Raw genomic sequence first — 27,914 nt, 5'->3', positions numbered from 1 at the left:
GCTCTGGCTGCTTCACATCATCACATCAAATCCTCTGGGCTCCCTTTCAAAGGGGGTGTGATAATTCCTGCTGTCAAGTTGAGACAGTGGTAGCTCAGAGACGCCAAGCCTGCACGACACAGGGGCCCAGGGGCTGCTCAGGTGGAGCCCTTGGCATTATGTCATCGCAGCTGGACTGCAGAGGCCCTGGGGATAGTCACTTTGGAGGTCTTTTATTCCTGACATTGACTTTGGGAGGCAGAGCACATGGGATGTTACTCCCGTTTTATAGGTGAGAAAGTGGAGGCTCCGAGAGGTCACGCAACTTTCCCAAAGTCCCCAAGAGAAGGTCATGGCCAGACTCAGCTTTCCCTATTCTAAATCCCATGCTCTCAATTCTCTGGTCTAAATCCTTAACTGTGCTGCCTCGTGAAATGAGAAGAAATAGCTCTTTGGAGAGTAGTTTGTGAGAACACTGTGGAATGCACAAGCTGGCTGCCTCTGTCACCAAATCTTCCCCACGTCTGGGAGCCAATGTGGATTAGAGAGTGGAAGGAAAGGTAACAGCTGAGGGAGGCCGCCTTCACCCACGGCAGCGGTGCACCGGACTCGACTGTGTTACTCTGAGCCAGAGGCAAGGTAGGACGGGGCAGAGCTGGCCGCTGCTTCAGACACAGATTTCTTGCCATCATTCTTGCAGCCAAAAACAAACAAACAAAAAACACTATCTGTCCCCTGGAACATACCAGAAGCCCTGTCATTTGGGAAAGACAGAGAACCTGACTATAGAACATCATCTTCCTGGGACTGTAGAGAAACCCATCTTGACTGTCTGAGCCACTGAAAGTGGTAAAGATCTCGTATTGGGTGGGGTGAGCGGGGCTGAAAGTCTATAGAGTTATACCTTCAAGCAGTTGTGTTTCACTTCTGACTCCACAATTGACATTGTGGCCATCGAAGCTACCTCTGAGGACGGAGACTGGGTCCCAGTCATCTAAATGTCTCCAGAGCTTAGACGACATCCCAGCATGGAACCCATGATCCACAAATCATTACTGCCATGAATGAATGGATGAAAGAATTTCATGGTGCCTCTGCCTCCTGCTTTTATAAGCCTGAAGAGGGACTTCCCTGGTGGCGCAGTGGTTAAGAATCCACCTGCCAGTGCAGGGGACACAGGTTCGAGCCCTGGTCCAGGAAGATCCCACATGCCGCGGGGCAACTAAGCCCGCGAGCCACAACTACTGAGCCTGCGCTCTAGAGCCCGTGAGCCACAACTACTGAGCCCATGTGCCTAAAGCCCGTGCTCCGCAACAACAGAAGCCACTGCAATGAGAAGCTCGTGTACCGCAACCAAGAGTAGCCCCCGCTTGCCATAACTAGAGAAAGCCCGCGCATAGCAACGAAGACCCAATGCAGCCAAAAAAAATAAAATTAAAATAAATAAATAACTATGCTGACTGGCATCAGAAAAAAAGCCTGAAGAACTCAAGCTAGAAATTGGGCTTTGCAATTTATCCCAATAAATTAGGAATTTGGGAGTGACATATACACACGACTACATATAAAATAAATGAACAAGCACCAACTGTATAGCACAGGGAACTATACTCAGTATTTTGTAATAACCTATATGGGAAAAGAATTTCAAAAAGTATATATATATATTATATATATATATATATATATATATATATATACACACACACACACACACACACACACACACACATATGTTTAACTGAGTCACTTTGCTGTATACCTGAAACTTATACAACATTGTAAATCAACTATACTTCAATAAAATAAATATATAAATGATTTTTAAAAATTTTTTTAAAAAAAGAAAGAAATTGGGATTTTGCAGACAACTATGGTCCCAGTTGCCCAGAGTAAAAGACCCACAGAATACTGAGTTCATTGCTCTGGACAGCATTTAGGGTTCAGCAGTTAATCAAGTGGATGAGCTGGCGGCTTGTACGCTGGTGGGATGCATGTGTGATGGGTCTATCTTTAGACGAGAGAGAAACATAAATAGGGGTGAGATCTCCATCCTAAGTCAGCTGGGGAAAGCACTTACCCAAAACAACCTTTAAAAGACAGGGAGGGGGCTCTGCTTCACCATCAAGGGCTCAGATCGCCGAACACCAAAGCAGCAAAGCAGAGTGTGAAATCTGCAAGTCTCCAGCCTCGCTTGCCCCATGCCAACGTATTATAAAAAGCATACTTGCTGATATAGCATGCCTTTAAAATGATCAGAATGACAGATGGCTGCGGCAGGAACACATCCTTTTTATAGGACTGCTATTAATCAGAAGGGATTGACAGCGTCCCTTTAATCTTTTAATTAAAAAAAAAAGTGCATCTCTGTACAACTGAAGGGGGCAAGTTGCTGGCATTTCCGAGTGCTTTGAGACACTCGGAACAATGTGGAAGGTCCACATTATTTCAAACTTAATAACTGGAGGGCTTTAGTTTCCCTTTATTTATAGATTTATTGATGTAGGTCTTGCTAATATAAAAAGAAGGTATGGGGTGGCATGATGTGAGGAACCCCATCTTGCCTCAGTTATGGTGTTACCGGTTGTCCCTGTCAGGCTCTCTTTACTTCCCTAGATTGTGGTGTTCTCACCTGTTAAAGAGTGGGGACATCCCAAGCATACTCTGGTGGGAGGCATTCCTGTAATTACTTTAGGTGGGAAGATACTGCTTAAAATTGCCATATCTGCCTTTGATTCATCTGATCAGGAATGAAGAAGCAAGATGCACTAGATGATAGTCAATGCCTGGTGAATACACAATCACTGGCAAAAAAGCCATCGGATAAGTAACATTAGAAACTCACCAATTTCTTCCCTGGGCAGGGTATGTGCAAGGTCTTGGGGAGAAAAACCATGTTTGGATGTTTGTAGTAGCTTCGATTATTGAGATAATTGCCATAGCTCTCAAGTAGTTGAGAACTTGTATTTTTTGCCTGTTTAGCACCGTAACTGGATAACAGGACTCTGACTATTCTTTTACCCACAGGCAGCCCATACAGCTCAGCTGGGCCTGACCCCACCCTCCAGCTTGACTCAAGGCAGTCAAGATGATTGACCTGGGGATGGGTGTGGCCTACAAGATAAGCCAAGCAGACTGCTACTGGAATTTTTGCAGTTGGCGGAAGAGGCTTGCTAAGATGTGTTGGGGTGTAAGCCTGGAGTTTCTGGGGACCATCTTTGCCACCAGTTGGACATGGTGTGTTTGTGAACAAAGATCAAGTAGAGATAACCATTATGGAGTCATGGGGAGACATGACTTGGGGTGTTGGAGCCTCTGAATGCAACTGTGCCTGAAATTGGACATTTTCTTTTTCTCCTCTAAACCAATATGAATTAGATTTTTGTCACTTGAAGATAAAAGAGGTCTTCTGGTATATATATATATATACCAGACCTTTCCCATATATTAGGATATAGGCTTCAAGTTGACAAGGATCTTGTATGTTTTTTATTCTGCCTCATCACCTACTCCTAGTTCACAGCCGGGCACACAGTAGGTGCTCAATAAATAATTGCTGAATGAAGAGATGAATCACATGTAAAGCTCACAACCACTCTGCAAGACAGGTATTCTTGTTTTCGTTTTGTAGTTGAGAAAACAGCCTTGGAGAGGTTAATTGACAAGCCCAAGGCCACACGCTTAGTAAATGCCAGAGCCAATATATCAACCCAGACCCGTTTGACTCCAAATTCTCTTTGCCACCTCCCTGACTCTTTAATTTAGTCTGCTGTTGACACGGCCTCTTTGGCAGTACAGAAAAGTCACTTAGTGACTAAGATGGAGCAGCCGCAAAGTAAATGACACCACCGGCACTCATATCAGGCGTGCATTCTGATTTCTTTCCCCATCAGCAGATATTCCAAACATGTAGATAACATTGCAGGGCAACAATACCAAGATTGAAAATGGCTCCACCAGCCACAGAGCAAAACAAGTTTATTTCTTTCAAGTTTACCCCAAAGACCTGCATGTTCCCTACACATTTCTCCACCTTTCTGTAGGGACGATTACTCTTGGTCCATTGTTAAAACCAGCAGTTTGATAATTCTTTTTTTTTTTTGCGGTACGTGGGCCTCTCACTGTTGTGGCCTCTCCCGTTGCGGAGCCCAGGCTCCGGACACGCAGGCTCAGCGGCCATGGCCCACGGGCCCAGCTGCTCCGCGGCATGTGGGATCTTCCTGGACCGGGGCACAAACTCGTGTCCCCTGCATCGGCAGGCGGACTCCCAACCACTGCGCCACCAGGGAAGCCCCAGTTTGATAATTCTTGGTGACACTACATATGTGTATGCAGATCTCTCATTAAATACACTGCCAGATTCGACGATGCTGATTTCTGTTTCAAAGTCCAGATTGCAAGGTTTGCCTATACCATTGCTATCCACGTCAGCGAGGCATTAATCAGCATTTCTCTGCTACCATCTAGTTCTGTAGGGTATAAGTTGGAAAAGACAGCCTTCAGAGAGCTTACTGTCTCAGAGAGAAAGGACGGCAAACAACGATCAGGACTCAAATCCAGGGAATTCGACATTCAACTGCTGTATTCACAGAAGGGTATTACAGGGCCCATTCCTATGTGGACACACAGAGATTCAGGGCTTAGGAGTTCCATTTCTGAGATTCCTCCCAGGTCCTTTGGAGCCATGTCTTTTGACTTTTGAGACCTATGTTTAAATAATGTCAAACCCCACAGTGCCAATGAGCTGGCGAAGAGACTGCAGCTCTACCTTGATGTGTCAGGCCAACGTCGTGAGTTCATCCAAGCTCTCTGCTCTACTAGGAAGGGCTTTCTCCTCTGCTTGCCCAGTGAATGTCTGCTGATGCTCTACAGCCCGACTCAAATGCCACCTTTCCCCTTTGAACCACCCTCTTCACTACTCCAAGAGGCATCCACCTACTCCCCCCGCTGTGTTTTCATGTGCACTCCCATGGATACACCTCAACAGTGGATCAGTGGTTGAGAGGGAAGGCTCCAGCCCACCAGACCTGGTCTGCATCTCAGCTCTGTCACTGACAATCCCTGTGACCTTGGGCAAGTTACCTTTCTCTAAATGTCAGTTTCAGGTCCTCCATATGCAGAAAGGGTATCATAATAAATAACTGTGATTTCTTATCGGAGACCCTTGGGGTTACCTCTATCTTGAAATTCAGATTTTGGGGGATTTCCTTTTCCAGAAAGGGGTTTCATCAGACACAGATTATGTAACATTCTCAGCAGGGTCTGGGACAACACTCTGAAATCAAACACGTAAATATTCCCATAGCAAAATATATGAATATTCACAGTAAGTCGGATAAAGAAAGTCTATAAATAGCCACACATCATTTCAGTTCAAGTTTTCTTCCAAAATGCATTTTGGTGCCAAACTCTCCCCCCAAAACCTGATTTTCAGAGCTTTTTGGAATTTACAATTACAGGTAAGTGTTGGTAGAACAACAGTACCCAACTTTAAGGTTACAGTAGCCCCTGTTAGCTGTGGTTTCGCTTTCCCAGGTTTACCTGAGGTCAACCACAGCCTGAAAATATTAAATGGAAAATTCCAGAAGTAAACAATTCATACGTTTTAAATCGTGTGCCGTTCTGAGTGGTGCTGTGCCATCCTGCCCTGTCCCATCCTGTCCTGTCCAGGATGTGGATCATCCCTTTGTCCAGCGGATCCTACCCGTTAGTCGCTTAGTAACCGTCTCGGTTATCAGATCATCTACCGTGTTATCATGGTGCTTGTGTGCAACTGACCCTCATTTTACTTAATAATGGCCCCAAAGTACAAGAGTTAGTGATGCTGGCAGTTCAGATGGACAAAGAAAAGCCGTCAAGTGCTTTCTTTAAATGAAAAGGTGAAAATTCACGACTTAATAAGGAAAGAAACAAAATTGTATGCTGAGTTCGCTAAGATCTAGGGTAAGAACAAATCTTGTCCATGACATTTCAAAGAAAGAAAGAGAAATGTGTGTAGTTTTGCTGTCTCACCTCAAACTGCAAAAGTTACGGCCACAGTGCGTGAGGAGGGATTAGTTAAGATGGAAGAGGTATATTGGGGAGGGCATATTCACATAACTCTTATTGTACTACATTGTTATAATAGTTCTATTTTATTATTAGTTATTGTTAGTCTCTTACTGTGCCTGATTTATAAATTATACTTTATCATAGGTATATGTGTGTATAGGAAAAAACACAATATACCTAGGGTCCAGTACTATCCACCATCTCAGGCATCCACTGGGGTCTTGGGCCATATCCCCCTCAGGTAAGGGGGGACTACGGTACTGTCAGAATAAATTGAGATAATATATCTAAGTATTTAACACAGTGCCTGGCACATAGCGAGTACTCAATAATTATCACCTATCATGCTTTCCTGCTGTTTTTACTGTAGTATTAGATTTACAGTAGTATTACTGTAGTATTAGTTTATCTCCTGCTCTCTTTCACTGGGCTGTGAACCCACCGGTCAGTAGCTATAACTGCCACTTTTGTTTTCCAGGTGCCTAGAACAGTGCCCGATATGGAATATGTGGGCAGCGACTGAATGACTAAATTAACAAATGCATGGTGAGGTGGACGTGGCTGTGTTTACACTGCCCTCCATCGAGGAAAACAGTCTCCTGACCTGATCTGTAATACACAGATGAGATGAGAATGATCTGTCCCGGTGTGGAGAATGATCTAGCCATGATGGTCAAAGGGCATATCTGTTGGACAAATATCTAGCGTGAGGGGCTCAAGGGTGAACTTGAACCCAGAGCCAAGGGCTCATTAGACCCAAACACCAACCAGACTAATCAGTTACAAAGCTCTTGTTTGGATGATATCGTCTGACACTGGGTGGGCATGGTCCACGGCTGGGGTAAGTCCTCTTGGCAGCTCCCTGGACTCAAGATTGACTGACAATCAACTTGTCAAATCTCCTTTGTCTTCCGGTCAGATAACTCATTGGTCATTCAAGGTCTTGTTGGAAATTGAGAAGCAGTAAAGAGGCTCAACGGGAAGACACATTGGTTCTTCTCATCCAGAGATACCAAGATTAAGGTCTACAGCAAAGGTAAAGGAGCAGTGTTTATACACTGCACTTGGCAATACTGCTCTTTTCCTCTTCTGCTTCTCACTCCCCATGAAACTGCCCAAACTGTTTCAGCTCAATCCTCCACAGTCACTCTGGAATTCTTTACGTGGCTAGAAGGAAAAACTACCGGCCTTGCTATCTAGTCAACAAGTTCAGACATCAAAAGATGGGTTCAGGAGATTCAATATGGTAAAGATTCTAGTTTTCCTATGGGATGGCAGGTGAGGTCAGTGGTCACTATTGAATCTACTCTTGGGACAAAAAACCCTATTGAGTAATGTCCCCAGAATTATTACGAAACATCTTCACTCACTGCCTTTGCAGGATAAGGTGATGCTCTCCTAAAAGCCTCTTATGATGTCTGATCAATTAATTTTTTGTTCTTTTTCACTGAGCAGACAAAAACAGGGCAATAAAAAAGTGGCACTTGAAAGGATTATGAAAAGGAAGTTCTTATGCCATAGAATCACTGGCTCTTTGGGTTGGAAAGACCTTGAGAGGAATCTTAAATTCTGACACGGTAACCCTGCCAAGTGGCCCCTACAGCTGTTTGCATATCTCCAGTCACAGGGAACTTACTACCGAGGATGGAGTACACACTCTATTTTGGATCCTTTGACTGTCTGGTTGATCACATTATGAAGGTGTGGGTGCCACCTTAATTGCCTCTAGGAAAGCCCTTGCATCTCGAAGAGCTGGGAAGAAACGCACAAAATCAACAAATTGGTCAGCAAGCTGATATAGTCTGCAGGGATGCAGGGCAGCTGGCATCAGAAGCATATGTGTGTGTGTGTGTGTGTGTGTGTGTGTGTGTGTGTGTGTGTGTGTGTGAGAGAGAGAGAGAGAGAGAGAGAGAGAGAGAGAGAGAGAGAGAGAGAGAGAGAGTTTTTCGCCCTTTGAGTTGCCTTTCCTCTGCTTGGAAATGTTGCTGCAATGGAGTGTTTGAGTTTCCAGTTGATGCCACTGGATAAATAACACAGGCTGTCTCAGAACACCAGAAATAAGGCCAGTTTCTCCCTGCCCAGAGCATTTCAGTGTGATCCATGGTGGGTGGGAGAGGAAGAAGACGAACGATGTCACAGCAGCTGGGCTAAGGATCCCCGCTGCACTGCTTTCCTGACTTAAGGGCAACTAGTTAGCAGAGTGTCACCTGGGAAAACAAAGTATGATCCGGCGAAGATTTGCAAGTAAAATCACTTGTTCCTTCCCCAAATAACTGGACATGTTTCTCAAACACTCTGCAAAGGAGGAAGAAATTGGGCCCCCAACTTCTCAGCTCGCCCGGGTGTCTTCTCATCTATCACTGGGGTAATACGTCCAGAGTGGCATTTTGTAATGACGGCAACATTCCAGCGAATCGATAGTTATTTAATTCCCAACAAGCTCTCGAGTCCATTAAGCCTGATTACATTCACCCATTTCAGTGGGTGCCGTTATTTTTCCTACACCGGCACTTAATCTATAACAGGAACTTATGAGAACTTTCTAAAGCAATTTCAGCATCAATCAGCATAGAGTGAAGGGCACGATTTGCCTGTAATTATTTATCAGACAGGGTGGCAGAGCGCCTGACAAAACTCCAATGGCTAAACTTCACCCCAAATTTCCAGTGGAAGCAAAGGCCTTCCAGATTGCCACTGAGTTCTACTTCAGACCTCGGGTGTGCCACACTGGCCCTGCTTATGCCCAGAAAGATGGAATAATTTCCATGTTGTTAAGGACCATTCTCCAAGCAGTCTGTTATTTCTCACAATAATATAGGAGCCTCCAAAATCAGTAAGGACCATAAATCTGGGATGGTAGAACGTTTTGCTTGATTACTTGGAATCACTCCTGAATGGCTCAAATCACCAAGGTTCTTACAGTTTATAAGAGGTAACAACAGCATTCAGCATAGGAGAAAAGGGTTTGACCAGAGCCCTCGCCAGAAATTTTAATTAATGAGCTAGGGTGTTGCAGAATTTTAAACTATTGTGGAGGGAGAAGCACAAGGCTGAAGGGAAAAGGACATCCTAACTACGCGCAGTTTTCCTTTCCTGTAGAAACGAGATACAGAATTTATTACAAAGAGATTGTTGTTCTCAAACAAACAACAAACAAACCACAGTGGAAAACATCCGGGTTTCTTATGATGTTCAGGCTCTGTCACTAGTTAGCCTTCCACAGAGAAATTCAGACACACATCCAGAAGCCAACCCTTGCTTAAGAAGTCACGCTTACGATGCAGAAAAATAAAAGGCCCCAAATATCTTATTTGATGATTCTCCTGACACAAAATTAACAGCCGTAAGAGTAATACCAACACACATTTCAATCCTTCACTTTCAACTGGTAAGGAATTCCTAGGATAATCTCTGAACTTCATAATTAACCATCAGTAGAGTGTTCCTTTTTGCCTCCATGCCACCACTCTACCCAGGTTTGGGGGTGGGGTGGGGGGAGCCTCTATGAAAATAGACAATCCACGGGAAGGGGAAGCTAAGGATTAATGCATATTTCACGCTCCTTCTATTTCCTGGGTGAAAGCGCTTAACCAACTCACCTCATGATCAGGTACTCTGCCTCATCATCTGCTCTGGGAGACTGAGTCCCTCAGAAAGCTGGGAGGGAGAGCAAATCCTCTGCCCCGTGGTCAACCTCCCGAAGCAAAGGCATGAATGTTAAACAGCAGCCGGATCAATACAAGCAAATATAGCTCAACTACACCATTTATTCAGCCATGAGAGATGTCAATAGCCAGATTAGGGTGATCCATCTTTTTGATTTCCTACTGTCTTCCCACTGACTACACGAGAGCTTTTTCCTGTATTAAAAGTGTTTGCTTTCTCAACCATAAAAATTCCAATTATTACTCTGAGTGCTCTGGAGTTAAGTTGCTTGCTGGCAGTGGCCTTGAATTACCTGGATCAGTCCGGGGAAGTAGGGGGCTGCTGGAACAATCATAGGCACGCCATAGGGATGCAGGAGGACTCCTTGAGAAGGCAACATGCTTTACGGGAAGGTAGGATTCCCTCAGAAGCTCAACGCATCAATGGAGAGAGTTAGGGGAAAATCTATAGACCCAACTTCTTCGGAACCACAAAGCTGAGAGCCAGATTGCTCCTGTCAGGAGCCGAGCACTCATCAATGCGCAGAGGCGAGAGAAAGAAAATCCGGCATCAGCAACTCTTAATGTGAAAGTTTTCCTCCCAGACGACGGAGAGACACAGCAGCTGCAGGGCTGAAGCTACCAAAATGGAAGGTTCTATTTTGGGAACGGCTTGCCTAACATGACTAACCAAATACTCTTCATTAATTTAGTTCTCAGAGAGAGTGAGAGAGACTAAGAGACTGGGAGAGAGCTGGTCAAGCTGGGAGATTTGGGCTCTTCCTAATGAATTTGGGCAAAAGGCAAGGGACGGAGTCTGCATGGGATGTCTAGAGAGGAAAACTGAGAAATGTAAATGGATATGATTATCAGTTGCCACTTAAAACCTAAGTAGGGGAATGTGGGCAGCCTCTGGTACTGATCACAAAGAAATGAAGAAGATACTTAGTTGAGTTTGTTATCCTCTGTCTCTCTCTCTCTCTCTCTCTGGTTTTAGTTTTAAAGGGCAATTTGTGCAAATAATAATATCACCAGCGAATATCTGCAGTGTGTGCTATGCACGCAGGATGAGCTAAATTATTTACATATGTTTTGTAATTTCATTCTCACAACTCTCCCAAGTAGGTACTATTATCAGTTCCTGGTCCACATGGGAAATGAGGTTCACACTGGTTGAACTGCTTGCTCACAGCCCTACACGTGTGAGAGGCAGTTCCAGGCTACAAACACAATTCCTAATCAGCCACGATATCCATTACAGTAGTATTTCGTTCTGTAACAGAACTTCATATGCCTTAAAAAAATTTTTTTAAACATTTTTTGTCTTTGAGCTTTCAATTGTTATATTTTAATATGCAATCTATTAATAAGAGATGACTCCCTGCTCCCTGAGTTTAAAGGCACAGCAAATGAACACCAAAACTGCAGGTGAAAAACACATTCTAGTATTAGAAATCTTTCTGATGTTTGAAAATATATGAGTGATTGTCTGGGATACATTACACGGAAATAGATAAACTTCGATGGGATTGCATGAATTGGAATTATGCTGACTTGTGTGTCCTACTTAATAGCTGTGTGTTCTTGAACAAGTTACTCAGCACCTCTGAACCTTAGTTTCTTCACTTAGAAAATTGAGATAACAATAGATCCTCATAGGGTTGTGTGACAAGTAAAGTATTTGGTATCCTATCATGATGTGTACAATACAAGATGCGTACAGTATTTGCCATTCTTATCCTGTGTTTCCTGTTCTTCTACTAATACCTGGTATAGACACATCTTTGACTTCAGATTGAAGGCGCAGAAAGCATTCCAATTGGCACTCTTCTAATCTGCATACCAGGAAAGAACGTGGGCATGTTGAGAGTTTCCCAATTTCGAGAGCACAGAGTGAGCCCACTCAGCTTATGCTCAAGGCCCAGGGATCATCGAAAATCACCTTCAAACCAGACACCTGCTTACCACATTCCACCTTGAACTTGAAATAGGACACGAGATATGGATTTTGTCGAAACTTGGAGAGCTTCAGACACCGCAAAACATATTCAACTATTGGCTTTTTCTAAATCCAAATGTCAATTCCTCCACTTTTAGATCACCAAGGTGTTTTTACACGACACTAATTTTAGTTGCTTGATTTAGCTGCATAATTACATTTCTAGATAACGACAGTGGACAGCATTTGGCAGAGAATTCAATTATTTAAGGCTGAATTTGGGCCATCTTGACAAGGTTTCTGTGTAATTGATTCTCCTGTATCAAAGGGGCCACCTTGTTACAATTCAGAAAGCTCCAGGAACAGCTGCGAGTTGACCCCTCTTACTTAACAGTCTGATATTTCTAATTTTAGCTTTTGACTCTGACTTTCAACACTGCGCTTCTGAGAAGTTACCAGTGAGGACAGTGGCCTTGCCATGAGACAGCTTCCTGGGAGGGGAGAGCTCTTCCTGACTTTGCTAAGGGGTGGGTCAGATTGTACTATGTCTCTGGTGTTATAAAGTAGAAAGACCACTGGACCAGGAGTCGGAACTTAATTCAGTCATGAAGGCCAGAAACGTACACATTTAGACTTTGTTTCCTGAACCTCGTATAGGAGTGACAATACCCACTTACCCTTCACAGAGAGGGCTCCGATAAGCAAAAGTGTGGGAGTGTTTTGGAAACTGTAGAGTTACAGAAATACAAAAGATTATTCTGTGTATTACTCTATGTGTTTTTTTTTTTTTTTTTTTTTTAAAGAACCTGATGATACATTTCAGAAACATATTATAGGTAGTTCTTGGAGATATCGTGGTTGGATGCCAAACCCCTGTGATAAACAGAATATCACAGTAAAGCAAGTCACACATTTTTGCTTTCCCAGAGCATATAAAAGTTATGTTTACACTATACTGTAGTCTATTAAGTGTGCAACAGCCTTGTGTCTAAAATAGTAGATAACTTAGTTTTAAAACATTTTATTGCTAAAATATGCTAAATAATCTGAATCTTCAGCAAGTTGTAGTAATAACATCAAGGATCAGTGATCATATATACCAACAAACAGAAGAACAATGAAAAAGTTTGAAATAGTGAGAGAATTGCCAAAATATGACATAGATACATGAAGCGAGCAAATGCTGTTTGAAAAGTGGTGCCCATAGACTTGTTTAACACAGGGTTGCCACAAACATTCAATTTGTAAAAAACGCAGTATCTGTGAAGCACGATAAAACGAGGTGTGCCTGTACACACAGGACATATAGATGTATACTATATCATTTGCAGAGGGTATTTTCTCTTTTCTTTTTAAGAACTCCATGCTACAAAAGCTTTTCTGCTCCTGAGTATTGAGTATCTCTTTTCCTCTCTCTGAAAATAAAGGCTCATTGTTTCGTGACGAGAAAATAAAGGCTCATTGTTTCGTGACCCTTTTCACTTTGACTTCCAGGAAGCTCAGAGCCCCAAAAAGAGGTTCAACTCTGTCCATTTTATTGGCCTTTACTGCCTGCATATTTGTGTTTTCATCTTCCTGTTCTCACCACCTCCAGTCCTGTTATTCACATTTTCTCTGATTCTGATTTTATGTTTAGATATTACTGCCATGTATGATTGTAGTGGTTATACTTGTAAAATGGTATGAACAGAATGTACCCTTGTTCAAAACCCATCCCCAAAACTTTATGACATTATAAAACATAGAAATAAATAATGGTCACTAAGCAAAACCTCTTTTTTCTAAAATGGGTTGTGTTTTCCCAAATGGGAAGCACCCAGTATCACTGGACTGTAATTCTTTCCTCTTGGGTCCCTTTCCTCCACTGAATGTGCAGGTACCACATTCCATGTATCTCTGCTTTCCAGTGGCTCATGGTAAATGGTTATCTACCCAATGTCTAATGGGTGGTATTAAGCTCCTAGTATTTTGCAGGAACTTAAAAAAAATGTAGAATAAAAAAATAAGGTGAAGAACAGGGGAGATAGTTCTGGCAGCAGGTAGAAAACATAGGTAGGTCGCCAAAATGGACTGAGTTTAAGCCAAGGGCCATGTATCATTATCACTCTGGCCATCACAGGCAGGGGAGGGCAAACATTTTTCTGTAAATGGGCAGATTACAAATATTTTAGGTGCTGTGGACCTTAAACTCTCTGTTGCAACTACTCAAAACTCTGCCGTTTTCATGTGAAAATGTTTACAGTAAGCAAATGGACTCTGAAATTTGAATTTCCTATAATTTTCACCTGTCACAAAATATTCTTCTTTTGAGTTTTTCCAACCATTTAAAAGTGTCAAAACCAATCTTAGCTCGAGGGTCGTACAAAAACAGTCAAAGGCCAGGTTTGGCTCTCAGGCTGTGGTTTGCAGACCCTTCATTTAGAGCATATATTTTACAAACCTCTGGAAGTCCGACTTCAATACAATGACAGGTATATACTCCATTTTTTACTTCTGCTTCTTCACTTGCTTCTGGCTTTCCTGCCACTTCTCTGGTGCCAGTTCTGTCAATTATCCCCGTGTCGAGGATTTCCATCAAGCCTTTTTTTTTTCTTAGCCTGCCTTTGCTAGTTCAGGCTCATCCATCCTCCCTCCAAAAATTCTCCCGTCTTTCTCCACCTTCCGTGATGACACCCCCTTCTTAGTTAGTGACCTCTCTTTTCCTTTCCTGGATTAAAGTGGTTCCTCTCATGCTGTCAGATACTACATCTCCTTCCCCAGATCCTGAGAGCTAACATGAGGATGACTCTGCCCACCAGCAGCCCTTCCGAGGAGCAGCCACCCCAAGTTTAAACACCCATGTAAGAGAAGGAAAGAGAACAGAAACACAAGCGTTGGCTGGAGGATGGGAAAGGGGAGCATTCAGAGAAGACTGATTCCTGCCTTGTGGATTCTATTGGTCAACAGAGCCAACTGCAGCCTCATGGACCAAATCCAGTTCATAGATGAGGATGATGCTGAGGATGCTGAGGATGCCGAGGATGCTGAGGACCAGGAGGGGGAGGAATTGTCCACATTGTGTAAAAATAAGCTAATATTTTTAAACGGAGGCAGCTTATATAAAACGTAGATCTACAACAACTCTTGAAAGACTGGAAGGTCTAGAAACCTTGGTGCACATTCCCTTGGCCCAACTGTCCCTGAAGCCTGGGAAGAAGCTGCCCCTTCCCCAGATTAGGAGCTCTCGTGAGACCATTTCCATCCTTCTCTACCTGCTTCTTGAAAAGCAGCCGAATGTCAGCTGCCACTTGTCCACCATAACATAACAAAACAAAAAGCATAAAACTGAGTGTTCCTCTGAAGGCATTAAACATACTCCTTAACTTTTGGATATTAACAGTGGTTATCTCCTAATATGAATTTATGCAGATTATCTAATTACCCATACCTCCCCATTTCCAGGCCAAGTTGCACGACAGAGAATTTCCTACAGTTTTCAAGGCCTTTCACAATATTCCTCAGCTTTTCCAGATTCATCCTCCAATACACACTGTCCTTCCTTCTACAAATCACTCTTCTCTGCAAACCACACTGGCAAGTTGCCTTTGCCAAACACCTTCATGCATCTAAGACTCCTTACAAATTTGCCTGCTATGCAGAACTACCCCTCCTTCCTTCCTTCCCTTCCTTCCTTCTTTCTTTCCTCCCTCCCTCCCTCCCTCCCTCCCTTCCTTCCAATTCAACATTACTGGCCTAAGTTAAATGCACAAAACCTTCCCCACCACCCCAGGCAGAACTAAATACACTGTCACCTGTGTCCTAAAGTCATGTTAGCATTGTATAATAATAATTCTTTTAAGTGTGATGACTCCTTCTAGAAGGTAGACTGGCTCAAAAAGGAAGCATGCCACTCATTCTTATTCACCCAATGACTAAAATGCTGAGTAGACAAATGAAGTTTCCCCAAATGCTTCTCAAGAGAATGACTGACTGAATGAACGCTTTGGACAAATGCAAGTAAAGCTGCTTTCACATATTGCCTTTGCAAGGGGTCTCCAGACCACTGAGAGCTACAAATTTCCAAGGTCATCTCAAGTGATGCCCAGGGGCATCTGGGCACAGTAGAAAAAGCATGAGTTTCATAGTTGGAGAGTCTGGGTTGGGATCTTGGCTCTGTCATCCTTTCAAAGATCTGACTGGAAGGAAATACTTAGCCCTGAGCCCTGGTCTCCTTGGGGGTAAAATGGGACAACACCTGGACCTTCGCACAGGTACGCTGCTGCTGTGAAATGACAAGGGTGCATATGGGTGTTCCTGGCACTTGGAAAGTTCAAAAGGTGCTGGTTTATTTGATGTTTTCTTCTTTGGTGTGTCTTTCATGTACCCATGTCAGTTGTTTTCTAATCATCCCAGTCCACAGGTCAAGTCTGCCTCCTCAGTGCCCCATGTGTACCCCACACCGAGGTATCTGCAGGAAACTTCAGTCTTTCTGTTCCCTCACACGACCCATGAACACCCCCTGCTTCAGCAAGCAGCCACACGTTTGATGCTCCAGGCAGCCTCCCCACCTTCTCTAGTACTCACGACCCCACTTGTCTAAGCCCCCAAAAGACCAGCAGTGTTTTGACCTAACATGGTAAAGACCCGGCTAGGAATCACTTCCAGGTATGCTTCTATTTTATTTCCTCCATCATTGTTTTCCTGTCTTTCTCACAGGACTGGGCATAGAGTAGATGTTCAGTAGGCACTTGAGAATCACCTTTGGTAGCCACAGGGTGATAGGGAGGTTCAGAGAGGTTAAGTGACTTGTCTGAGGTTAAACAGCAAAAATAGGTGCTTTCTTATTTAGCAAGAGCCAGTTTTCCCTTCGACACACCCCTAACCTCTGCTAGACCATGACAAATGACCACTCTAGAGCAACGACTCGAACCAAAATTGATAAACTCCACTCACCACCAGGCATGCATTCAAACCCAATCCAACGCAGGTAAGAACACAGCACAGAAGGGCTTTACCTCAAAAAGAAATGGACCTCAAAGAAAAAGTTCGTAAGATGCTTATGGCCCTGAGGCCGAGGACTGACAGGTGAGTTCCTGGAAGAGGGGAGACTGAAAGTCTCCATGGAGGCAAGACCTTCCATAGGAAAAGCTTCCACAGACTGTGGGTAGATGTACCAGGCCACCAATCAGCTGTTCTCCAAGTTATAGTCACCTCGTTTGTAACCTCAGCAAAGGACCAATCCAGCTAGGAAAGTCACATCCTGGGAAGAGAAGACACATCCCCAGCCCATTGGGTTCAGTTAACACGTGTAAATGAGGTGATGCACGGAAAGCTTTGACACGAGTGATAAGTACCAAGTAAGCATCAGTTCTCACTGTGGCATTACTATAGTCTCCTATTGCCCGACCCTTCCACCGGATTCTAGCTGTGTGTTCTGGTGCAAGTTACGTAACGCCTCTGTGCCTCAGATTTATTATCTGTAAAATAAGAATATGATTAGTAACCACACCTCATGGGGTGGTCTAGAGATTTAAATAAGAGTCATATACAGGTTGACTAAAAGAGTCACAGACACATTTAGCTGAGGGACTGGCTCTGAGCAGATAGTGGGTGCAGTAGTTGTCATAGTAACAACACATTAGCAGCATCTGCTTCCAAGGATCAAACCAGCTCAAATCAGACCTCCCCCGAACCCTTCCTCCCTTCAACGGCTAATTGGTTAAATAAAATAGTTCTTACAGGTGCTACCTGTGATGTGCCTTTTGGTTGTAAGAACCTACCTTCTTCTTCCGGGATGTAAACCAAAAATTCAGACAGAGAGGCTAACGAGCTTGTGGGCGTAGCTTCTGTACACGGAAGACACCGTTTTGAAAACAAAATACGAGAATTTCAAACTCCGTTGAGGGTTTATGGGGATGCAGAAAGTAGTGCCTCTGAAACAGGAATAACCCAAAGAATCCAGGACACTGGGTCACTCCTACCCAACAGTAACGCGCCCGCCCCCCACCCCCCAAAAAAGTGGTTATGAACATGCACAAAGAAAATTCCAGTAGGTCTTGTAAGTGAAGAAGCTGCTGATTATCATTAGAAACTCGAGCCCCCAGTGGCGGAGGCAGCACAAGTGCTCCTCTTGGATCATTAAGCCCATCCTGACCTGATTCTCCTCTGAAAGCCAGACTGACTGGCTGAATGAGCAAATCTAAGAATATCAACCCTGCACATCATCTCTGCTGAGATCAACATGCTTCAGGAACTGACCCCTGACCTGTCTGGGGATGAATGGCAACTGGGTTTGAGAATGTATTGACCTTGCTCCAGGCAAACAAATACTCCCTGGGGACTCTCGGGATGGGGGATGAATAATCAGCCACCCCCCCCAGATTGTGCTCATGCCCTCCCTGCATCTTCTGCCTCGTGTGCTGCAAGCAGGTCCCTGCAGGAGCCGGGTACAGAGCCCGCCCCAAATAGCACGAGTCTCCAGGACTCAGAACTGGGTCTTTCTGTCCCAACCCCATGCACGCCCTTTACTCTCTGGGAACGGACTGAACCACCTGAGCTCTACGCACATCCTTTTCCCTTGAGAGACTAAGAGTCTGGACTGGCCTCTCCCAAAGCTACCTCTGCACTAAAGATGCCTCATGAGATGCTTTATTGTAAAAAGAACCACGTGGCCAAAGAAGTGGGAGAAATTCAGCTTGTTCTCTCTCCCAGCTGGGGGTTCATGGTGCATAGCATAGTAAAGCACCTGAAAAGTCCTGCAAGGGGAAAAAAAATAGAAACCTGTTTGACCTTGTTTGAGGCAGACATTCCCAAGATTATTTGATGACTGACTGGCCATCCATCCATCTATCTATCTATCCATCCATCCATCCATCCATCCATTTTGCTGTCTATTTCAATATCTGGCTATTGAGAATAATAAATTATGTCAGTCCCTGTGCAAAGCTCTTCACTGCTTCTCCTAGTTGCCCTCCTCCTATTCCTTCACCTTCATCAGAATCTTTGTGACCATCACCATTATCATCATCACAGCTGCTATGTATTCAATGCTTACTTTGTGCCAGGCCCTGCACTAATTTCATCAGATGCATTATCTCAGGTGATCCTCTCTAAATTCCTATGAAGTAGATTCTGTTAAATGTATTACATTACAGTCAAGAAAACAGATCCACTCAGAGGAAAAGTAAATTGGCCAAGAAAATACAGCCAGTAAATGACAGAGCTGCACCTTGAATGGGCCAGAAGCCCCAGTGCCAACTACGAGAAACCCTTTTTTGGCCTGTGACAGTCATGAACGCACTCTGAGAAATGCTGCCCTGGACTGAACTCAAGCTGAGTGGATCCCTTATCTCCTTTGCCCTCAATCCCTCACTCGATCTCAAGCACCCTAATTGCCATTAAAGGCAAAGCAAGACAAAACCACAGCCAAGAAAGACAGACGGACAAGACTTGAAGATCTGGAGAAGTGCTGGCCTCCACCCCCCACCCCACCCTACCCCACTGAGTCATCAGGAAGCAGAAAAATACCTCCCAAGGAAGAGGAGGTCCAAGGCAGTGGAAATGGCTGGCACATGGGAACACCAGCAAAGAGCGACCATGGAAGGAGAAAAAGAAAAAAAGAGGAGGAGGTGATCCAGGAGAAAAAGCCCTAAAGAGATGACCCTGTGACCTTTCTTTGTGATGCTTAAGCACCACCTCAACCTCCAGGGCTCCTTATCTCCTTGGGCTATCTTGTCCTTGGCTTTCTTGTCTGAATGCCTCTTCTGGGGATGAAGAGATGGTTCTTCACTCTCATTTCTGATGCATGGACCACTCTGAGAATTTTGCCCTCATTCCAGAAAACTGCACATAACTCACAAAATGTTGCAGATCATTGCAGGGACTTGATGGTCCCTCTGAATTCATCTGTGGACCCTTGAGGGCCCTCTGAACCTCCATCAGATTTTCAAGTATGTAGCCAATATATGCTATGCTTTTTCTGAAGGAAAGATATGGAGAGAGTCGGAATCCCTTTAGTCAGTCTCACAGTGACAGCTCGGGTGACCGTCCTCACATGGAATCATGTTGACCGGAACTGTGGATGTATACCTGCCACTCAAAGAACTCTCGCCACAGCTCAGCAGGGCTGAGGGTTTCAAGAAGGCAAGAAGGTCAGACAACTTGGGAAGATGCTGTGGCATCTACATTGTAAAACCAAGGCAGACACTAAGAAATGCACATCCTTAGCCTTCTTGTCCAATAATGAACAATCATCCAACAGGGATTGCTTTCTCTCCGCTGAAGCTTTCAGGCCAGGAAACAGAGAATATCAAACCAACGAGCTGGTGATAGGCATAGAAGGGCATCCGCCAAACCCAGGGGGAGAATGGCATAGAAGGGCATCCACCAAACCCAGGGGGAGAATGGCATAGAAGGGCATCCACCAAACCCAGGGGGAGAATGGAGGTAGGAAATATATGCTTGTGTTTTCAGAGACGATGCAGTCTGGTCTTGTAGCCAAGACAGAGAGAGGAAGGACCCAGGACCAAGCTGTGTAGCTGAGCATCTAAAAGGCTGAGCCAAGGAGCTGACCACTGCAAATGGTTTCTCCGCGATGTCATGGCCAGGCAGCTGGTGGCAACAGAGAGCCTCTGACAGGTGGGCTTTTCAGCTTCCCAGATTAGCAGCGCCCTTCTGGGACACTCCAGGCACATCAAAACAGGAACCACCCTGAGTGACCTCGTTTCGTTTCTGATTCTACGTCTATTTTTAAATATTTTGGGAACAAACCATATATATCTTTTACTATTTGCCAGACACCTTCTAACCCCTTTAAGTATTAACTCATTTAATCTTTTTTTTTTTTAAGTATAGTTGATTTACAATGTTGTGTTAGTTTCAGGTGTACAGCTTCAGATTCTTTTCCATTACAGGTTATTACGAGACATTGAATACAGTTCCCTGCGCTATATAGTAGATCTAGGTTGTTTATTTTATATATAGTAGTGTGTATCTATTAATCCCACACTCCTAATTTATCACTCTCCCTCCCCTTTTCCCTTCAGTAACCATAAGTTTGTTTTCTATGTCTCTGAGTCTGTTTCTGTTTTGTAAATAAGTTGACCTGTATTATTTCTTTAGATTCCACATATGAGTAATATTATATAATATTTGTCTTTATCTGCCTGACTTACTTCACTTACTAAGTGACTACTCACTTATCACTGGTTGACCCCAAACATCACAGTTTTATGAATCAATAAAGTCCCATATTGCTTAAGCTAGTTTGAGCTGGGTTTCTGTCCCTTGCAACTAAGGGTAGATACACATCCACACATGCATAAAAAAAGTCATAGGAGATACCTTTTGCTTATTTGTATCAGCAAACATTTTATAGCACTTTCTAAGAGTCAAACACCATTCTAAGCACTTTTAAAATCTTAATTCATTTAATCTTTTAACAAGTGTCTGATATTGGTGCCTGTAATAGCCCCATTCTACAGATGAGGAAGTGTAACTCAGAGAGCTCACATCATTCATGGCTAGTTAGTTGAGTGAAAGGGCCATAGCCAAAGCCATGCCTGTCTGTTTCCAAAACCTATTTCCTTTCCTCTGCGTGCTTTCCATTACCGACAAATGTTGATGTATTTGCTAAGTAAGGCATCCTGGAAATCTACTAAAGAGCCAACACCAGCACTCAGGTACCCACCCTATAACCCTTGCCTTCATGCTGAAACCTCTTGTAAGTGAGCCCTAGGAAAAACTGCATGAACAGTGAGCAAGAATTCCAAAATATCCTTCCAGAGAAATCCCACTGCAGAGCCATGACAACACAGATTGCACCACCTCCAAACTATATTCAGACCCAGACACAGAAACAGCGACCTGAGATCAACCTACTGCCGTCCACATCTTCTTTTTAAATAATGTTTGCCAGAGAGAGCTGTTTGCCCCTTCTGCAAATAAAACTTATTGGGTTGGGTGGGTTTTAGGTGCTTATTTTTATGCACACCCACCTATCACAGATCTGAACTCTGTTAACAAGTCGGCATTCCATAAAATATTTACTGTGTTCGTTTGCATCTCTCCAAACAATATTGAATAGAGCTCAGTGTGGAAATTCACAGATTCCAGGGTGGTTGTGTATGCTATGATTACAACCCAGACCTCACTTCCTTGGAGGCTCTGTGGCTGGCCTCAAAGATGTATATTCCTTTTAGGACCAAAATGGAACAAAGGGACAAAAGGGAACTGAAGGATTTAAAATCAGGCTAAAAAAAGAAAAAAGAAAAGGAACTCTGGCACTGGAGCGGCCTTCCTTAACTGCTTGAAACTTACCAACGATGCCCAACTTTTAGTGTGGTTTATCCCCATATGTTCCCACACTCCCACTGGGACCTAACATTTGAGGCGCTATTTATCATTCTGGTTAGTGGTGCGCTCATCTGCCTACCACGTTAAGCAGCCCTCGTTGTTATTTTTATGATTACTGGGAGTCTTTTTCATGTTGCACTCCGCCAGAATCCCAGCTCACCACACACCTGTTATACTCAGAACACATGGAGAGATGGGGGCGCGTCTGGCAGAGAAGGAAAGGGGAAGATGGCCTTCCTGCTCACTATGCAAACCGAAATCAAGAATAAAGAAGCCACTGGGTACCTTTTTCTTAAGGCTGTACTCAGGGCCAGTGTGTTATTTAACAAACACTCTGTGCTCATTGAAGAGTTCATTTATTAGAATAAATGCTGTACTGTGTGTTTTTTTTTTTTTTTACAAACATGAATTCCCTTTGTCATTGTAGTGACTGACAATGAGTATCATCCTCCCCATTTTACAGATGAGAACACTGAAACAAAGAAAGGTAACCTGCCAGTGGGCACACAAGACAGCAAGTGGCAGATTTGGACCCAATTTAAATCCAGGTGCTCTGAAACTACTCTACTACACTGCATTTTAATCCAGCATCACCAACGTCAGCATCACCGCCAACAGACCTCCACCACCATCTCTCTTGTCACTACTACCACAACTGTCAGCAGCACCTCCACCACCATCAACACAACCACCATCATCACCAAGAGCAATTAGCACCACCACCCCCAGCACACCACCATCATCATCACCATCACTACCTCCACCACTGCTATCACTACCAGCATCAGCACCACCGTCTCTACCACCACTGTCAGTACCGACACTATCACCATTGCCATCAGCCATCACTTCCTCCATCACCAGCACCTCCACCACAACTACCAAGAGTAAAAACATTTACTGAGCTTTCACTTGCCAGGGACGCTGTGCTGGGTGCTATACAAATAATCTCATGCCATACTCATGACAACCCTATGTTACTGGTCCTGCTACTACCTCTATTTCACAAATGTAGAAACTAAGCTTCAGAGAGGTTAAGAGACATGTCCACTTAGCTGGTCAGAGGTCCATAATCTCCATTATGTTTTTAAGATTCAAAGCCACTTTTGCCTGACACCGACGGGAACGCATTTAACTCCTGAGCTCCCTTGACTGGAGGTGGGGGATAGATCATTGCCCCCCAGGGAAATTTCATCCAACTAGCTCTCCACTCCTCACTCACGATTTCAGAAGTCTGCTGCCAAGATACGAGAGGCCACCCTGCTGATCTGGGTGTCATTTTGTGTGGTAACTCTGCTACCAAACAGTGCGCGAGACCACCCGCTGAGATTCTGCGCTCTGGCCAATTAGAATCCAGGGAGCTTTGGCTGGAACTAGCTTGTAACTCTCTTCGGTGAAGGCCCATATATTCCAGGGTGGTACCTCCTGAGAAATTCCCATCCCCACCCAAGCCCTCATTTGCCCCTCTCCAGAATATTACGTGTGTTCTCCTTTGGCTGAACACCTGCAGTGTGGGGTGGAGGGGTGTCACAAAGAAGATCAGGTTTATTTTTCAAAACTTTCACTCCTGCCCGTCTCTGCTGTCAATTCCCAGTGACCGTCCTCTTGCGGCTGAATTATTGCAGTGGCCTCCTACCTGAGCCCCTGCTTTCAAACTTGTCCCCCTCTAATCTGTGCTCCATAGAAAAGCCAAACTGGTGTTTTCAAAGGTCAAATTCAGTCATATTTGCCCCCTGCTTAGAGACCCTCTGTGCTTTTTTTTTTTTTTTTTTTTTCCTTTTTATTTCTCTTGGATTAAAATCCAACCTCTATATCAGTGCTTCTAAACCCCTATGGCTTCTGGCCCCTCTCTGCCTCTTTTGCCCTCTCTCACTGACCTCCTGGCTCCCTGGCCTTTTCTCAGCCCCCCTAAGATCACCCAGGCTTGGGACACACACTCTCTGCCTCAGTGTGAATGGTCTCTCCACCCCTACCCCTTTGTCCACCTCCTACTTGATCTCAGCCTCAATGCCCCTTTCCCAGAGAGAACACCCTTCACCTCTGAATCCAACCCCTACTATTTTCTGCGGACCCTTCTTCTTTTCTTTCGGACCATTTATCACCACTTGCAATACAGATATATATGGTGATCACTTAGGTCTCCAACAAACTTGTGAGCTCCATGAAGGAAAAATGAAGTTGGTTTTCCTTGCCTATGTCTCTTTAGGGACTAACCCAATTTCTGAGGCAGAACAGAGGCTAAGTAAATATTTGTTGAATGAATGAGCGAGTGAATTAATTATTAACCAGTTACTTAAGTGAGAGAATGAGGTCTGATCCACTCACTATGGGTGTCACACGCTTTGCTGTAGATGACTCAATAAGTCTCATAAATAGATCATGAAGTATGAGGAACATTCTACAAATGGTTAAGAACATAGCTTTTCTCTTCTCTGAGTAGCAGGTAAACTTTCAAAAGTCTGTCTCACGTGTCAGCTGATAGTTGTCTTATGTAATATAGTAATTGCTGGCTTGAACTAAAGACATCGTTATTTTGGAGAGTTGTTCTTTTTCTGATATAAAAAGTGAAGGATCCATCCCTTATATTAACACATCATCTTGGCATGCTATGTGATTAAGGAGGAAATGTGATTTTATTTTTTGGGCAATGTATATTTTTCACAAAGCCAAGAAGAGCCCTCAGAATAAAAGGATGTTTATTTGGGTGAATCACCAGCTTTGCACAAATCCCAAGTGCTAATTGCATAATGGGTCTTTACAAAATGCCATAATACGGGTTCGGCCTGTTTCTCTGTTTTCCGTTTGAAAAATAGATTGTTTAATAACCCATCAAAGCTATATGTAAACCTAGTAAACAATGGAGCAGATGTTGACTGCTGTCTTGTGCCTCGTAGACATAATTAAAGACAATGAGACACTCACAAATTCATATAATAGAGGACAAACACAAACACAAAAACCAGTACAATATGAATGTAAACTGCATTTGCGGGACACCTGCTTTCTTAGTCCAAAATGCTGTATCATATTTCCTGTGATGAGAAACGTTTGTAACATTCTTTATTTACTTATGTAAATATGTACATTCTGTTCTCCACTTTTCAAGAAGATGAGACTGGAAAAGGTAGTCTTTTCAGTGGAATATTTGTTTCAATTTCATTACTGTTGACTAAGACCCTGGACAGTTTCAAAAAACGTTTTTAATTTTCTCATAAGCATAAATGTGAATGAGAACCAGTTAGCCAAAACTTTCACATTTCTAAAAGAAATTGAAGCCCTTGTTTTGGTGGGGGTTGGTTGGGGCTTTATTCATTTGTCTTTGCATTCAATCCTTCATGCATCATTTAGGAACGCTACTAAATTGACATGTTTATTTCCTAAAAGCCTTACATCTCTTTTTTTGAAAGTCAGGCGCTTTTCCCTAAAATCAAACTTTTATCTTATATAAAAAGAAGCCGGTTGGATAGCATATTTAAAGAATCATCCTAATTTTCTAAATATTCTGTTTTCCCCTCAAACTCCTACTCAGATCTCTGTTAGTTGTCATCAGTCAGTTCTATAGGGGAAGAAATAAAACCACACACACACACACACACAAAAAAAAACACAAAAAAACCCACACACACAAAGTGAAATGAATGGTACAATTAAGAGGACACAAGTGCAATACCACCCTTTCCCCTCTCCCTGCCCCCCCCCCTCCACCGCCAAACCCAGGGCTTTTCTCTGCAGATATCTTGAAAAAGGAATTGAGGGTTGTAAATACACCATGTGATTATATACTTTTTTTCCTTTCAATTAGGAACAACAAAAAAAGAGGGAGGTTAAAATCCACTGTCTATGGCTCACTAGACAGGAGAAAGTTTCCTAGATCCAGAATTCTCAATTTGGAAAATAAATATCCTCCCTCATGTTCAAAACAGAGCCAAATTCTTTTTCTGTGAATAATTTAAAAAAATTTAAAGCCTCAAAAATCCCATTGTTTAAAGAACACACGAAGTCCTGTTGGCTTGTAGTGAACAGTGATTCTGCCTTCAGAACACCCGCCATCTCCCTCTTCTGTTGTTTTTGATGCTATGGAAGGAAGGGGGATTCTCATGTGGTCTGCATCTGTTTATGCTAATAAAACGGTGTCAGCCCCTTTTCATAGACAACACCATAAAGCATGAACACCAAATGGGAAACAAATAGGGCCGTGACGCCACTGTGAAACAAACCAATCAACCCTGAAACACCTAAGATAGATGGCACCCCCTCCTTCATTCATTCTTTACAGAAAAGCAATGGAAATGTCCCGAGGTGAATCTGATTAAGCCCACAACACACACACACACACACACACACACACACACACACACACACACACGCTCAGGAAGGTTGTAAAGCACTAAATTCTTTTGACTGATGAAGCAGCCTGCATTGCACTGAGGAAAACAGCCTGGTAAGCCCAGACCCAACTCCCAGAAATTCCTTTATTAACAGGACCAGGCCCTGCATGTGAACAAAAGCAGCGGTGCGGGGTGTATAAATCATTAATACGGTGCTGGGCAATGACTGCATTTCCTGTGTTGGTTGGAGAGCTGCTCAGCACAACGGGGATTTGGGGGTTGGAACTGGCAGTGGAGAAACGCACTCCATTCTTCTCTGAGCGCTTCCCATCAGCTCTCTCCCTCCCTGGCTCACCCTCCCTGAGTCTGACAGCCTCGCTGTGTGTTGTTATTTATGCAACAATAATCATAACGACCTAAAATCGCAGAAAGCTTCAAAGTTGAGAGATCTCCGGACTTTCTCCCTTTTTGACAAGTTTTGCCTTTAAAAGGAAAGAGAACCGAGGGCGCGGTTAAATGCAGAGAGATGGCCTAGCAAAGGCAGGGTGGCTCAGGCAGGGCCAGCAGCCTGCACAGCCAGGGAGAGGCCAAGGGGGCAGCACAGAACCGTGCTCAGAAGGCTGGCGCTGGAGGGCGATAGTCTGGTTTTAAATATGGACTCTTCCACCTAGGCCTCCCATCATAAAAAAAAAAAAAAAAAAACGATTCCTGATTCCTGTCAACCCTCCTGGAGGCCTTTTGTGGGAGACTAAATGAGGTAATCCAAGTAAAAGGGTTTAGTCGTGTGCCTGTCACCCCGTAGTCCATAAAAGTTATTGATTATTTCACTATTTTCATTATTTTATTATCATCATCATCATCCTCAGTGAAGCCTGCTGGATTCTCTGTTTATCTACATGATCTTAGAAGCGGCATCTCTTCCTGCTTGGAGAGGAGTCTCACTTTTTGAATGGAACCAAAAGGAGACTAAAAAAAAAAAGAAAAGAAAAGAGTTCTCAAGAATCCTGAGTCACATGTTCTAAACGGAGACCCCCAGTGGAAGGTTGTGCCATTGCACCCTGAAGAAAAGGATTTCTCCACTTAACTGTTCAGTGCAAACACTTGGGGGTGGGGGGGGTGGGGGGGGAAGAAGGAAGGAAGCAAAAAAATGCATAGCTTTATACAGATTATTTGGATGAGAGAACCTGTCAGAGAGTTTAAGTAGAGACAATCGATAGACACTAAGCCAAGCCATTTGCAAGAGGTGCTTTTGCATTTCCAGAAATTCCAGGAGCGGCTCAGATGAGAGTGATGTGAAGCTCGGAGTCCAACGATTCATTCTTCTGCTTCAGAATAAAGAGGACACAATGACACAAGCACCCTCTCACAGGGCAGATCCAGGGTCTAAAAATGCACATGTCAGCTGGACAATCCATCCTGAAACTGGGGCATCCACCCAGGCGTCAGCCAAGGACCCAGACACCACCAAGCCCCGGAAGGACTCCTCTGGACTCTCCCAGGTGACAATCTTCACTTTAGCCGGAACCCTCCCTAGGAAAGCTTATGGGAATGAACTTCAATGCCTGTGCTCAAGTCCCTTGCATCACAGAACAATGACATTCTGAATAGAAATAAATGAAGCCCCTGCAGTGTGATTCTGTC

At 43.8% G+C, this 27,914-nt stretch overlaps 1 protein-coding gene across 7 annotated transcripts in view; it reads right to left on the bottom strand.

Annotated features, from left to right (window-relative positions):
* Positions 1-27,914, bottom strand: part of RBFOX1 (RNA binding fox-1 homolog 1) — a 2,234,275-nt gene that overhangs the window by 345,615 nt on the left and 1,860,746 nt on the right. For 3 of the 7 annotated variants that reach the window (XM_032606356.1, XM_032606354.1, XM_032606357.1), the window contains exon 1: positions 9,989-10,234. The exons of the other annotated variants lie outside the window; for them this stretch is intronic. In XM_032606356.1, the coding sequence (XP_032462247.1) occupies positions 9,989-10,075 (87 nt within the window). In that variant the 5' untranslated portion in view covers positions 10,076-10,234. Of the gene's footprint in view, positions 1-9,988; positions 10,235-27,914 lie in introns of those variants that run through there. 7 annotated transcript variants of the gene reach the window in all.

The sequence above is a fragment of the Phocoena sinus genome, chromosome 15 (genome assembly GCF_008692025.1).
Source record: "Phocoena sinus isolate mPhoSin1 chromosome 15, mPhoSin1.pri, whole genome shotgun sequence".
Taxonomy (NCBI): Eukaryota; Metazoa; Chordata; class Mammalia; order Artiodactyla; family Phocoenidae; genus Phocoena; species Phocoena sinus.
The sequence above is the reverse complement of the archived record's forward strand: the minus strand, read 5'-3'. Positions and strand labels throughout refer to the sequence as shown.